General features: G+C 40.2%; 1 protein-coding gene across 1 annotated transcript in view; it reads right to left on the reverse strand.

Annotated features, from left to right (window-relative positions):
- LOC134657532 (disintegrin and metalloproteinase domain-containing protein 12-like) overlaps window positions 1-15,730 on the reverse strand; it is a 93,831-nt gene that overhangs the window by 21,570 nt on the left and 56,531 nt on the right. The window contains exons 2-9 of the mRNA XM_063513108.1: window positions 10,665-10,756; window positions 8,744-8,899; window positions 8,158-8,290; window positions 7,564-7,727; window positions 6,740-6,913; window positions 5,380-5,549; window positions 2,704-2,869; window positions 126-262 (exon numbers count right to left, since the gene is read on the reverse strand). Of these exons, the coding sequence (XP_063369178.1) occupies window positions 126-262; window positions 2,704-2,869; window positions 5,380-5,549; window positions 6,740-6,913; window positions 7,564-7,727; window positions 8,158-8,290; window positions 8,744-8,899; window positions 10,665-10,756 (1,192 nt within the window). The remainder of the gene's footprint in view (window positions 1-125; window positions 263-2,703; window positions 2,870-5,379; window positions 5,550-6,739; window positions 6,914-7,563; window positions 7,728-8,157; window positions 8,291-8,743; window positions 8,900-10,664; window positions 10,757-15,730) is intronic.

The following is a 15,730-nucleotide window of genomic DNA, read 5'->3' on the forward strand; positions in this document are numbered from 1 at the left end:
GCCAGGGACTTGAGACTGCAGGAAGACCAGAGCACCGGCGTCACAGAAGTGCTCGACGGACTCATGATGCACTTCTTGTCGGGACACTCGCAGTCCGGTTCCTGTGGAGATCAGAATAGGCTTACCTGAGACAGTAGTCCATGCCTCTCTCGAAAGACAAGGCCAGGGACTTGAGACTGCAGGAAGACCAGTGTACCGGCGTCACAGAAGTGCTCGACGGACTCATGATGCACTTCTTGTCGGGACACTCGCAGTCCGGTTCCTGTCAAAATCAGAATGCCATGAAAATCTATCTGAGGGTGGTATTCCATCCGTCCAATCTCATGGCGTCTCACTCTCTGTCTCATGTAAAATGTGAGACAAAACACACATTGGACAAAGAAATTTGACAGGTGGAATACACCTTGCAATACTGAAAAACAAAATAATTGAAAGTTATTTTAAAACGGGTTTTTCATATAATTTTAGTCTTATCGCTCGTCATGTTCGCCGTAAATGTTGCTGTTGCTCCAATTGATGATCCTCGAAACGGATCAAAATTTGTCGAGTGATAATGGTTAAAATTGCGCGAGTGGCCTGGTTTAAAATGATTTCAAGTGATAGTTTCAGATTTAGATGGCCACTCATTTAGATGGTATTTAAATCAATAAAGAAAAACTCAATGACATAATTCAATAAAGCTACTTCTTGATGAAATCGCTAATAAAAGTGAACTCTAGTACTGGTGAATAAAACTCAAAATATCATGACCAAATATATTTAGATGCGAGGTCTGCAAGGTAACTTTACAATTTCTATTCGAATTTTAAACAATTAGAGTAAGACCAAAGAAAGTCTGCAGCGCAATAATTTCACAGCGAATTAAAAAACTATATATGGCAATGTTTTTTAGCAGTCAGTAAACGTCATTCACTATGGTATGTGTTTGTCAAAATCGTTTAAATATTCGTTGTGTTTTGTGATGAACGGAAAAAACATGGTGAAACCTTACAAAACCGGCGTGCGGGAGTTACTTTTCCACGTGAATATATAATAATTTTACACCAGCACGAGGCGATTCAAGCTCAAAAACGACAATGTTTACAAAATTTGTAGTTGATGGCGGGTAAGTGGAAGGAAACATCTTAATACTTGCACCATATTATGTACATAATATAATATTGGTTTAGACTAAGGTTTCACAGCAAATTGAACACACCTAATAACTAATAGGTATAGGCATACTTACCTTATGAACTTCCTCTAACATTTCGAGAAACTCATTGGTACTAGCTGGGTTTCGAGCTCGAACCCACAGCCTCTATGCTTATGCTTACGGCATGGGTACCTACTAGTTAAAGCTTAAATTTATTCTTAATATATGTTTATTGTTTTACTGGTTTATTTAGTTTTTCCGCAAACCGAAGTTCGCAAGTTGCGGGCAATTTCTCTGTCAATCTAAATACGCCTTGATGGGAGTAAAAGAGACAGATGCCTGCAATTTCCGAACTTCGGTGTTCGCGGTAGGCCCTCTGTACCTATTTACCACTAGGCCGTCGCGGATTTTACAAAAGCTCAATAATTTTGATGATGCCAAAAAATTTCACATTCTCCCAATGTTATTTATCAATATTATTTTATGTATACATATTAATAGTGACATCTATTGTTTGAATTAAATTTATTTAACCATGATGCACAGCTTAATTTTTTCATAGACGGTAAATATGGTAGAAATTTCACAAGTCTCAAGACTATTTAATCCATTTTCTGTGGTGTTGTCACATACTGATTTTTAAAAACTACTTTTAATTTAGCGCTGCAGACTTTCTTTGGTTTTACTCTAACGCTACAAATTTGAATTTCGAATTTTAAACAAGCTCACCAGCAACCAGCGACCAGCAATTTCGGAACTAAAGTTCTTCAATAGAAAGGAGGATGGATCAATTAATATTATACATAGGGCTGCAGACATTTTGGACCAGTCATTGAGTTTTCACTTCTGTCGGCACTCCCGGAGTGCAACCCGTTGTTTTTTTTTTAGTTAGAGTATAGAGACGAATACCTGGTCATGCTCCATGCCGAAGTTGTGTCCCATCTCGTGCGCGATGGTCATGGCCACGAGCCCTATAACCCGCGAGTGGTTGGTGGCGACCCCGGCCGAGTAGTTGTAGGAACACATGAACCCCTTGAGGGCTTTACCGACCACGCCGGCTTTGAAGTTCTGCTGGTTGTAGAGGGGTTAACGCTTGGAGGATACAACTAAACGGAGTAGCCATTAACAGGCTTTCCCCTCTGTCGAAAATAGGCGGCCAACGGTCATACACAATGTATGGAGTGACGTTTATCTGACATGGCTATTTTTACGTTACGCATACATTTGACGTTCCCCTCCCCCGCAAAAATCGGCAGACTGTTTTGTACAGAAAATTACAGACATGGCGTCTCCGTTTGATTATATCCTCCAAGGGTTAACGTCACAACTCTGAACTAGTATAGAGACGAATACCTGGTCATGCTCCATGCCGAAGTTGTGTCCCATCTCGTGCGCGATGGTCATGGCCACGAGTCCTATAACCCGCGAGTGGTTGGTGGCGACCCCGGCCGAGTAGTTGTAGGAACACATGAACCCCTTGAGGGCTTTACCGACCACGCCGGCTTTGAAGTTCTGCTGGTTGTAGAGGGGTTAACGTCACAACTCTGAACTAGTATAGAGATGATTACCTGGTCATGCTCCATGCCGAAGTTGTGTCCCATCTCGTGCGCGATGGTCATGGCCACGAGCCCTATAACCCGCGAGTGGTTGGTGGCGACCCCGGCCGAGTAGTTGTAGGAACACATGAACCCCTTGAGGGCTTTACCGACCACGCCCGCTTTGAAGTTCTGCCGGCTGTGAAGGGGTTCAACTGTTTATATGATTGTAAAGTTTGGTTGAGGTGGAGGTTATTTACTAAGCAAATATTAATATTGGTTAGTAAAAATATGGTCTGTTGCGATATGTTTATTTGTATTTCTCTATGTAAGTGAATTGTAATATTCTTTTGGAGAAATAAATTCTTAAATCATAACCATAAACCATATGACACGAGTGTTGAGTTTATATCAACTCCTTAAGAATATATAAGAACATTATGATTTACACTATTACGATTTGAAAACAATGAATATCCATGAAAAAAAATCCTTAAAATTTTACTAGAACATATAGGTACAAAACAAAGTCAATAAACGCTAAATAAATACATTTTATAACGAAATGTTTAAAGCGTAGGTATCTATCTAATCAATGTAATAATAAAAAATTAGTGTAGTTTAGACCAGAAAACCTTTTGACAAATACATAACTCCCCACATTTAAGCGCGGGTTTAGACTTAGGCAGATTTTGATCTTTTATGTTTTTGTCTGTGCAAATAGTGGATCTTTTTAATGTCGAATCATTTACTTGTGAAAAGCTATACTCCGTCCTCTCTGACCTGCGATTCCTTTGCAAAACAACAGATTATAGTATGAATTATCTCAGACGAATTTTTCGGACTCGAGCACTAATCTGTTAAACAAAAGCCTTTGTTTCTTTTAAGAGCGGTCTTCAGCACGTGCCAAAGTAACCATGTCGTTTAAAAAGCAACTATCGTGATAGTATTAAGGTTCAAATTTATGCGACAGCTCATTCTGAGGACTATCAGGGTGGTTTTTTCTTTGGAGATAACAAAACGTGTTATCTCCAAATGGGTTGTTTCATGAATTTGAACCATATAAATAGAATGGTAAATTTGCTTTTTAAAACGGGTTTGTTCCCGTTACTTATGTAGGGTCTATTAGCAGTAAACAGGTGTAAGCACTGCATAAAGGAAACAATACCTTTTGTTTAATAGACTAGGGCCCGAGCCCGAAAAATTCATCTGAGATAATTCATACTATACCAAAATTACACTCACAAATGTGGTTTCGTGTAGTCGTAGTGAAATTCTTCTTTTTTGACGAATCGAGTTCCCCTGCGGTGAGATTAAATGGCTGAAAGACTATGCGTTAAACATCCCAAGCGGCTACTGATACACATGCAGTATCTACAAACAGTCACCGAACATGCACAACACAACAGAAAAGAAAATGTGGGCTAGGAAAAAGAAATAATAAAATATGCTCGGTAAACATCGAGACAAACAAAATCGTCAAAAATAGATGACGTAATTTATTAACAGCCCCTTAGACGGCGCGCGAACTCGTATACGATTTTAGCATAAAGTAGATTTTAGTTTAGTATATATGCTGTCTGTGATTTTAGTTACATTGCGGATTATTGAGGTTACATCAATTCAGCCGACCGATCAAATGACGCAATGTAATGAAACTCGCATGCGAGTTTTCGCACCGTCTAAACGAGCCCCTCTATAAATAAATACATCTATTTTTATTTTAACACATAAACAGTCTGATTTGCGACTTTTTTTATGATTTTTTTCTGGAGTGTCAAAGTAATTTTGAATACCATAAGCAGTAGAACAGAAAGTTGAAGAAAAGTAGTTCCAAACACCACAATATGACCAGAACCCATAAGCACTAATTGAAGGCCAACGGAACGTCATAAAGCTATGGTAAACTATCTAAACTTTACTGAAACATTATTTATTATAGTTGGTCTAACCAATTTGGCAGTAAATAAGAACAAAAAAAACTATACTCATCCTTTTCTTTTGGGTGCTAGTACTAGTGTAAAACAAAGATAGTATAATTCTCTCTGTCTGTTTGAAATCTATATATCTGTGTTTTTGACAAACTATATATCTGTGTTGTTTCTTACCAAATAATGTCAGTTGGTCGACAAACAAGTGAATAATTTCATTCCTTTTTGACAGCTGATGTGTTCAGTAACAGTGACGATTAATTTACTTAAAAAAAAAACAACAACGGGTTGCACTCCGGGAGTGCCGGCAGAAGTGAAAACTCAATGACATTGTAACAGTTTTTCGATCAGGTCACGTGTCCGTCTTACGAGTTTTCAATCTATCGAATCTGTCGGTCACGTGACCTGTCGCGAGTTTAACATTTTTTCCCCACCTCAAAAAGTGCACAGCGCCGCTAAAGATTTCACATCAAACATTATTTAATCCATGTTTACATTCTTTATGTCATTACGTTGGTCTTGCCAAATTTGTGACTTACGTGCAAAGTTAAAAGTTGATTATGAACATACCAAAGAGAGAAGAGTTGGACATGTCTGTCAGTTACTCCCCTGAAGATATGACACCAGCGGCGGTATCACACTTAAATCGCAATTTTATCACTTGTCATGTCATGCGTCACTTTCGCACTTACATACTTGTTAGAACGTGACAGGCATGATGACAAATGACAAAAAACCGACCATCTTAGCCCTACTGATGTTCTATTGCAGAACTTACGTAAGCAGTTGAGCGTTGTCGTTAGGTATCCTAGTGACTAGTACAGTCTTCCGGTAGTGCAGGAACTTGTTGAGAGTGGCGTCTCCGTCCTCTTCCAGCACGATTTCGTCGTTTTCTGACCAGATTTCTACGCCCACGAGCGCTATGAAGATGTTTAACGGAGCGTATACCTGAAAGTATAAATAGAGTCATAATTATAATTTATAATCATAATTGTTTATTGTAGCCATGGTATTACAAGATGTATTGATGATTAGTGGATTTATAGACCCTACTAGGGTTTGGCAACATTTTATAACCATAACCAGTGTTAACAACCAACCAACCATACCTTTCATCGGAATAAGTTCTGCTGTTTAAGCGTGAAGAGGTAACAGACAGATACTTCCGCATTTCTAGTATGGATTATGATTTTTATATCCTCTTAAGGCCCAAGGTCCTACATCTAGTACCTATTCAGTTCGATGTAATTTAAACCATGTTCAATTGGAATCAACGCAAAATCAACTCTATTTCCTACAATTTCAGTCGCAAATTTTGGATGTTTCGTTTGTATGGCTGATATTAGGCAAAAGATGTATCCATGCCTTGGACTCTCACGCTTATTTTCTGCGGGCCGAATTGTATAGTCTTTGGCTTTTTCGCTTCCATTCCGTGGGCCACAAGGCTCGCGCGCCTGAAATCTAGTGTCTCACCGAGTTGATGATGTTGGCCAGGTCCTTCATCTGCCGGTGGACCAGCTGCAGGTCTCCGCCGCTGGCGAGGAACTCCCCGTGGTCCACCACCAGCACGAGCCCCACGTGCGGTCGTTGTACTCTAGTGTCTCACCGAGTTGATGATGTTGGCCAGGTCCTTCATCTGCCGGTGGACCAGCTGCAGGTCTCCGCCGCTGGCGAGGAACTCCCCGTGGTCCACCACCAGCACGAGCCCCACGTGCGGTCGTTGTACTCTAGTGTCTCACCGAGTTGATGATGTTGGCCAGGTCCTTCATCTGCCGGTGGACCAGCTGCAGGTCTCCGCCGCTGGCGAGGAACTCCCCGTGGTCCACCACCAGCACGAGCCCCACGTGCGGTCGTTGTACTCTAGTGTCTCACCGAGTTGATGATGTTGGCCAGGTCCTTCATCTGCCGGTGGACCAGCTGCAGGTCTCCGCCGCTGGCGAGGAACTCCCCGTGGTCCACCACCAGCACGAGCCCCACGTGCGGTCGTTGTACTCTAGTGTCTCACCGAGTTGATGATGTTGGCCAGGTCCTTCATCTGCCGGTGGACCAGCTGCAGGTCTCCGCCGCTGGCGAGGAACTCCCCGTGGTCCACCACCAGCACGAGCCCCACGTGCGGTCGTTGTACTCTAGTGTCTCACCGAGTTGATGATGTTGGCCAGGTCCTTCATCTGCCGGTGGACCAGCTGCAGGTCTCCGCCGCTGGCGAGGAACTCCCCGTGGTCCACCACCAGCACGAGCTCCACGTAGCGCGAGCGACGGTCCGCGTTGTACGGCTCTCGGACTAGCGTGTCTTCGTAGGTGTCGCGTTTGTACTGGAATAAAGGTGATGAATCTTAAGAGGATATTCGCCATATGGAAATTATACGCACGTACACATTTGAAAGAACCAAGCTTTGGTATCGATGTTCATATGACACACAAGTTGAAAACATGACATACATGACATGTTCATATGACATACGTATCAGCCAACGAGAAATTAATAATATTAAGACCACTCAGACCAAAAGTCACTAATTACTATAAAATATTTAAACAAAAATCAACCTTCGTTTCATACTAATATGGTTCACTATGGCTATGAACTTGTGGTGGTACTTAGTGACTTTTGCTTGTCACCTGACGATATGTGGTACGAGTATTTACACGAGATTACACATTTAACACGAGATCCATCCAAAAGCTGTCTACACCAGCAACCTGAACTGAACCTTAATGCAAGATGCTAAGTTCATCAAATCATCACCCATGTACCTTGTTTTGTGGTTAACACTCGTGATGGTAGGTGTGCAGTGCTCTTCAAAATCTGAACAGAATCGAGCTCAGAAACTAACTTGAACTTAAAACATTAGTGGGCTTAGTACGAGTGCGCTGTGACAGTATACCGCACGCGAGATACGACTTCCAGACTTTTTCTAACTACAAATAAGCCTACAGAAAAGACACGCTTGGGATGACTCACCCGACTGACTCGAGACCTCTTGCGCGCTAGCTCTTCAGTCCTCTGTTGGAACAACATAGGGTCGAAGCTGGAGTTGTGTGTGGTGCCGCCTTCGTAGCCACAGCGGTGCTCTTTTGCCAAGTGTTCGTGGGAATACAGGAAGTGCTCCGCGTTTATTTCGTTGTCTAAAATAAAAAAAATAAAAAACGAAAAAATAAATAGACAACAAGCACAGAGCTGTCACATGAGACATCTTCAAAAAGGTAATGTTGCAGAGTTTTTGGTGTTTTTGTTCAGTAGCTAAATCCCGTTCTGATAACCACAGACAAGAACTGAATAACATAAACTGACGATGATTGAATACCTAAATAATGTTGCAGTTTCAGAAGTTCAAAACTTCATTCAGTGAAAATTTGTATAGTAGATCCTTAACGCCTTCAAGAAATAGGAGTGATTATGTCTTCCCTCTTTGTCAGTTTATTATATAGGGCTAGAGTAACTAAGTGGTACTGGCATCCTTACTTCGCCTATGAGCTTCGCCTCTGCTTATCTTTCGGTTCACTACAATACAGCCAAAGTTTTATTCATTGATGAAGAAATGAATGAAAGACTAACCATGTGCAGGCTCAATGTACCGAAGCTGTCGTCCATCGTAGATGACGCCTTTAACCCCGTGGCAGGTTGACACCGCGGCCCACGAGCCCGCCTTGCCTCGCACGCGTCCGGAGTACTGGCATATATCTAGCTCCTGGAATCACATGAAGTGCCGTTAGCTTATGGAGTAGGTATATCTAATGTATGTTTGTAAGAGTTGTTTCCTTGTTCGTCACGCCATATAGTGAAATTTCATGGCGATTGAAAAATCTTCTGATAATCATTATGGAAGTGCAGACACTGCCTCCTGTCACGGACAAGACGGATTGGGTTATCTTTATCCCAGCCTAGCGCAGATTAGGGACTTAACACATCTTTGATTATTTCACCTACGGCTGCACCTGTCCTCACATTCGGTTGACTTTTATAACTAGCCTATAATTGTATGCCCACCTCTTTCTCTGGTACATGAACCCTGCTGGTAGCTCAGCGAGTGTCCCCGCGGCACCAATGCCTCGTTCAGTCGCAGATCCAACTCGTGTTCTTCGCCGTCTATGCTGTTAGCCACTCTGTATGAGCCAGAGTGAGAGTCATACTGTTATCTTACCTCTTTCTCTGGCACATGAACCCTGGTCCGACCACCCTGCTGGTAGCTCAGCGAGTGTCCCCGCGGCACCAGCGCCTCGTTCAGTCGCAGGTCCAACTTGTGCTCTTCGCCGTCTATGCTCACTGTTAGCGTCACCTCGGGATGATGTGAACCCGTCTGAAACGTAAACAATTACGTTAGGTTGCCAGTCCAGGAGGTACAAGTTAAAATCGTACAGAGTGTAAACAGGTCCCTGTTTCACGACGATTCTCCGTTTATAATAAATTATAGATAATGGATTTCCTTTTAGAAAAGGGAAGTACAAATCAATAGAAAAACTTGGAGAATCCCAAACAGCGTGTTATTAAGGAAAATGTTCAATAGGTATTGGATTGAGGTGTCATTCAATAGAACTTGCTAACTATGTAAATAAAAGTTACTGTATATTGACATTCAGTGTCAATTTTAGTATGGCGGTTTGTTTACATACGAGGGGCGTTCAAAATATTCTCGGTATTGATATCTTACGACCTCTTCTAAAATTTCTTTCGTTACTGGCCGCTAAGGTTTATTCATTGACATTAAAAAAAAGTATAATTCGAACCGAGATGGTCTTTTGTTTTTCTGCAATTGCTGAACAAACATGAACATCCTGTGCGAATTGACAATGTTAACTAAATTAGAACATCGATGCGTGATAAAATTCTTGACAAAACAGGGTAAAAATCAAAAAACCATAAAAGAGGAAATGGATTGTGTTTACCGTGAGTCTGCTCCTTCTTTATCTACCATTCAAAAGTGGTCAAGCGAGTTTAAACGCGGAAGGGAGAGTATTGAAGATGACCCTAGACCTGGCCGGCCTGTAGTAGCTACTTCACAAGAAAATATTGATAAAGTGGAAAAACTTATATTGGAAGATGGTCGAGTGAAGGTAAAATCTATAGCACAAGTAACCAATCTCTCTATTGGTACCGTACATGATATTATACATGACCATCTTAATATGTCAAAAGTAAGTGCAAGATGGGTTCCGCGAATGCTGACTCGGCTTCAAAAAGACATGCGTGTAGCTTGTTGTTCCGATTTTATTGACCTGTGCGGTGAAAATCCTGATGAGGTGCTGCAAAGAATAGTTACTGGAGATGAAACCTGTGTTCATCATTATGACCCAGAGAGTAAACAAGAGTCCATGCAGTGGCACATTAAGGGTTCAGCTCATCCCAAGAAGTTGAAGGTCATCCCTTCAGCTGGCAAGGTCATGGCCACGATATTTTGGGATTGTGAAGGAGTATTACTAATCGATTATAAAGAAAAAGGTGTAAATATCACAGGACAGTACTACGCTAACATTCTACGTCAATTAAAGGATGTAATTAAAGAAAAGAGGCGAGGAAAGTTAACCAAAGGTATTCTGCTTCTGCATGACAACGCCCCCGTCTATACTGCTCATATTGCCAAGGCAGCTATTGTTGAACGTGGGTTTAAAACTGTTACTCACCCACCGTATAGTCCGGACTTAGCCCCCAGCGACTTCTTTTTGCTCCCCAATCTTAAAAAGGATCTGCGTGGAAATAAATTTTCTGACGATGAAGCATTGAAGGCGGCAGTGGAGGAGCATTTTTACACGAAAGATAAAAAATATTTTTACGAGGGATTAAAAAAAATAATTGATCGATCTTTTATGTGTATGAACATAGGGGGGGAGTATATTGAAAAATAAAAATATCAAACTTTTCGTACTTGTTTGTTTTCATTCTCATACCGAGAATATTTTGAATACCCCTCGTAGTTAGCAAGTTCTATTGAATGACATTACATCCGATCACCCGAATGACAGAAGACGTGTCATAAAAATAGTTATTTTGTGTTCATACCTATCTTTATCTGAAATTGTTGAATAATTTAAAACAATTGGAACTTCATATTATAAATATGTACTAACCTCATCTTGTGTCGTCGTAATTTCTCTTTTCGTCCTAGTGTGGTGAAATGTCGGCCTAACTATACTATGTTTACTGAAGTCTGAAGAGGGATCTGAAACCATAAAGAAATTAATTATTAGAAGGAGTTTGACTGTTTGACTACTGTTGTTGAACGGTAAGAAAAATAACGTACTACATATAACAATAAGATATACTTTGTACTTAAAGTTAAATATTTAAAGGTACAATTTACGTCCTTTGTTGGCGGAAAGGAATGGTTACGTTTTGTCTTATTACTAGCTGATTATTATTAAGTAAACTACTTTATTGATGACATGTATACTTATCCTTTTTCAATAATTGTGAATCATTATTTTAACAATAGTAAGACTTGCTAAATAGTAATGATTAGCATCATGTAAATAAACTTTATAGCGACATCATACATAAATGCAAATGTAGTAGGAAACGGCCGTTGCCAAGAAAGAAAATGAATCAGAATCATGAGACAACGTAACTTACTAAGAAACAGGAAATACGTACAAAGATATCATTTGTACTTGTATCTGTTTAAGTAATATAGATGGTCATGCAAATCTTGTCAGAAAAAAAAGGCGCAAATTCAAATTTTCTATGGCACGATATCCCTTCGCGCCTACATTTTTCAAATTTGCCGCCTTTTTCTACTGACAAGATCTGCTTGACCAAGTATATTTTACATATGCCTACTTTTTTTTTACAAACTTATTTATGCGTATGGGTATTGTACCTACATAGCTAACAATGTGTATGCGCACCTTAACAACACTTAGATCCCAAGGTTGCTAAGTGTGCGTCGTATTGTTCTATTGTTATATGCATTTGTAGAATCCTATCCCCTTCTGTTAGCTACTTTAGCACATACATTATATAAGTACATGCAATGATAACTGGCAGTTTTGTATGAAAATTGCCATAGAAAGTTTTCATTCCTCTTTCGTTATTGACACGCGTTCTATACATAGGTACCTCTAATTATTTAATGGTGGTTTGCACCCATTATAAATAGACTAATAAGTATCCTTTTTTTCTCTAACAAAAAAAAGTGTCCCCTAGACTTTTTTTTCAAAATTGGGTTTTTTTATGTTATTTTTACTCAGAATCATGAGCTCTTTTGATCCTAATGGGGAAAAAAGTGTCCTAAAATTTCCATACATTTTTCGATCTTTCCATTCCGTGACCGCCTATACAAAGTCTAAAAATGGTAAGGGAATGGGAAAAAACCTTGGGACACATTTTTCTCTAAGGATAGAAAGAGCACGTGATTCTGAGTAGAAATAACATAGAAATTCACAAATTAAAAAAAAAGTGTAGGGGACAACTTTAAATAAAATGGCCCTATTAGGTATGTCAATGCGAAAAAGATCACTTTTACCAAGGATCAGTTGTGTTCGGTATGTTTATCCAAAGGTCATACTTAATGTAGGTATTATAATATACATACCAAGTATTGATTACATTAGTCCTTGCCATAATCATGTATGTATTGCAAGGCTCAAAAACAGGAACAGAAATGCCGGATGCAAATATCCTGCGAGCTGTAATTTCCTTTTGCATGTTTACCCCATTTGCCAGAGAAGATAAGGCTTCGTCACACAGGCGCGTTTTCCAGGCGGGGCGCGAGCGGGGCGCGCCGCTTTTATATATAAAACGCTCACGCCTCGCTCACGCCCCGCCCGGAAAAGGCGCCTGTGTGACGGAACCTTTAGGTCGTACGGAAATTTAATTTGTCTTTCCTGTACCCGATATTTTACAAATTGAGAGCTTATATACTATGTAGACTTTCCTACCACGGTGCAGTATAGGGTACTATGAGGATATAGTACCGTATAAAACAGGAATTTGCAGTGGCCTTCCTAGTTCCTACTTAGGCATGGCCTGTTGGATTTTAGTTTCAAAAACCACTAGCAAACTTATATATCTATTGTTTAATATACATGCAACTTTAATCCCCATGAATGGTTTTGGTCCGGGTACCCCACGCGTCGCGTCCAATTTCGGCGTAACCCAGTTACGCTTTATTTTTACACGTTCACTTACGTCACTTTACCGCCAGTTATGCAAGTTGTTAGATTTACGCGAAATGCAGTTATTGGTTACGTTACGTTTCATTGAGTTGCGTGAGTTGTGGTTGTGGTAATATAGTTACATTTTGCATCTTTGCTGCATTGCAATTGTACAATGTAACGTGCGCTGCATCTAGCCATAGAGAAATATAGTAAGACAAGAGTGCTCACTCCATACATCAGTTCAGACTATTAATTTCAGTGTCTACATCTAGCATCGAGTAGCGGAACTATCAGTACTGCTACTTGACAATAGATGTAGCACCGACCGGAAAGTCGTATGCTGTTGAGATAAGACTTTCCGGTCGGTGCTACATCTATTGTCAAGTAGTAGTACTGATAGTTCCGCTACTCGATGCTAGATGCTAATAGTCTTTTTGGTACTAAAACTGATGTATGGAGTGAGCACTCTATGTATTTTTTTCTCTATGATCTAGCCGATTCCCCTTTAAGCAGGAACTTATCTTACAAAAGTGAAAGTTTTGAGTTCTTAGACACAATCCCACGCTTGTGCACATATGCTTCAAAACCAACATTGATAATAAAACTATATATGTATAAACATCCGTTATCCCGCAGCGTCCTCGAGCCCTGATCTCAAGCGCTCGGTGTCCCGATTACTGATAACGAATGATTTACGGAGACTGTTCCCTGTTCAGGCGGTCTAGCATGAGTTTGATCACTTGATGAGTTGCGTTCTCGCGCGCGGCTCCATACTTGAAGTCGCGCAAGATGTATGGAGTCGCGCGAACGCAACTCATGCTAGACCGCCTGATATGAGAGCAAGTATACGAGAGACACATCACTAGCCCTGTTTACTTAGAGACATGCAACAGAAGTCTGTGACAAGCTCGTGGTAAGGCTACTTGCCTCAAGTTCATTGCTAGTGTTGCTACCTAGGGTTAGGACATGTATATCGTATAAATGGGCACTATTCATTCCTGTCATAAGCCGATCTGGTCATATCTAATTTGCGACCACTACGTAACAGTTATAAAGACATAAACTTAACTTATCCGCTTTAGATATCAATATGGCGTTACCAGATCAACTTTCTATAAAAGTACTGAAACTTGTTCAAAAGGAGATAACAAGTAGGTACTTAAGTATATAAGGACTTATAAGATTATTCTATTACGGGCGTACGATGGGTTGAATTATCGACATGGTAAAGTCACTTTTTAACACCGCGTGATAAAACGAGATGGATATTACGAATGATAGAAGAACCTTCATGAATCTTATCAACAACAACACAACATCCGAAATGGCGTACAAAACATCCAATTCGAATATTTGCGTAAACTAACCAAAAATATATGATTTATGTTCTAAAGCTCACTATTCGAGTAAAATCGAAGTCGTAAAATACAAAGCACTTAGGTTTAAGTGTCTAAATTGCATTTTCAATAAAAACTTTCTACGTTTGAACACTATTTCGACTTTAAGTACCTATATGCTTTTTGGTCTACTCAATCTAATGTGCGCTTTCTAGTTTTATGATTACTTACTCTTAGGTACTAAAGTATAAGTAGTCAGTATCAGCCTCTGTGGTTAGGGCTAGATCTAGTTTAGAAGTATGAATCACCATTTCTTACATTCTTGTCCTTAAATACAACAAAGGAACTTTGGAATTAGTACCGTTCGGATTCTTTGGAGAGTTCAAATTGCGTTCTAATTGAAATTGTTTTAAACTCACTTGTATCTTGAAAGTTTAGTTCGTTGCTGCAATGTGTTTAAAGTTTTTAGCGAAGTATTGGGAAAGACAATGCACATTTCGTTTGAAATACATTTATACTTACCTATTTGATTTGATTCTACATCTTATTATTATGTGACAACGGACTAAGATGTTCAGGTACACACACTAAAGTGGTTCAGTCCACCTTCAAGCGGTGGCGTTCTTTCTATCCTTTTCATCATTTAGCTTGACACCCGCGAGTAAAAGAGTACCAATGTATTTCAATGTTTCTTTGACACATTCTGGTCACAACATCACCACCGTTTTTATGGCTCCCTGGTCACGACGTCCATAAAACTGAAAAGCATAATGATTTTAACAATGGGGTTTTTGGTATATTGTAGATTTGATCTTTTGACGTATAGCTGGATATCCAGTTTCGTCTAGTGTTCGACCGAAGATTCGGATTCGGTTTCGGTTTTGGCCAAAAAACGGCCGAACCTTTCGGCCGGGCCGAAACTTACAAAATGGTACTTCGTACTATGATGAATAACTGAAACTTAATTACGTGATAACGAGCAAAAGTTGAGGAACGAGTAGGACAACAATATTAATGTAGGTGATTTATTTATGTATACAGAAATGAATTGGTTTGTTAGAAAACACAATTCCCATAACGAGGGCGCCACTGGACGATCGGACGCAGTCTTAATAGTAATCGTGTATTAAAGCGGTTTTATGACATTTTTTCAACGATTTTAACAGGTCTACTAAAGTTTCGGTTTCGGTTTCGGCCGAAACTAGAGCCAAAGCCGAACCTTCGTTTTCGGTTTCGGCAAAAAAACATGTTTCGGTCGGACACTAGTTTCGTCCAAGCTATAGAATAGAAGCCAAAAATTAGGCATCTTCCCCTCGACAACGTAATATTTTGTGTTGTAAAACTTGTAAAGTGTGTCCCGCCCATTACGATTCGCTGCGCACCCGGCCAGACGGCGTGAGTAACGCCGGTGCATAATGCATTTTATGCATTTTAACGACACGCATCGACCCATGACCCCTGCTTAAATTGTTACCAAAACATTGTGTCTTGGCTGTAAGCGTGTGTCTAATATAACTTGACCTGAAGGTGTATGGTGGACACGATTGTCGGCGATTAAAGTATTGGGCACAAAGAGAGAAGTAATGCATTGGCCTTCTCTCTTTATAAACCAGATATAATATGATTCATATGATACTGGCCACGCCCCAGTCTAGCCGATTGAAAGTCTTGAATTTGAAACATTATATATTCTTTGTAGGG

Source organism: Cydia amplana, chromosome 20 (assembly GCF_948474715.1).
Source record: "Cydia amplana chromosome 20, ilCydAmpl1.1, whole genome shotgun sequence".
Classification (NCBI taxonomy): Eukaryota; Metazoa; Arthropoda; class Insecta; order Lepidoptera; family Tortricidae; genus Cydia; species Cydia amplana.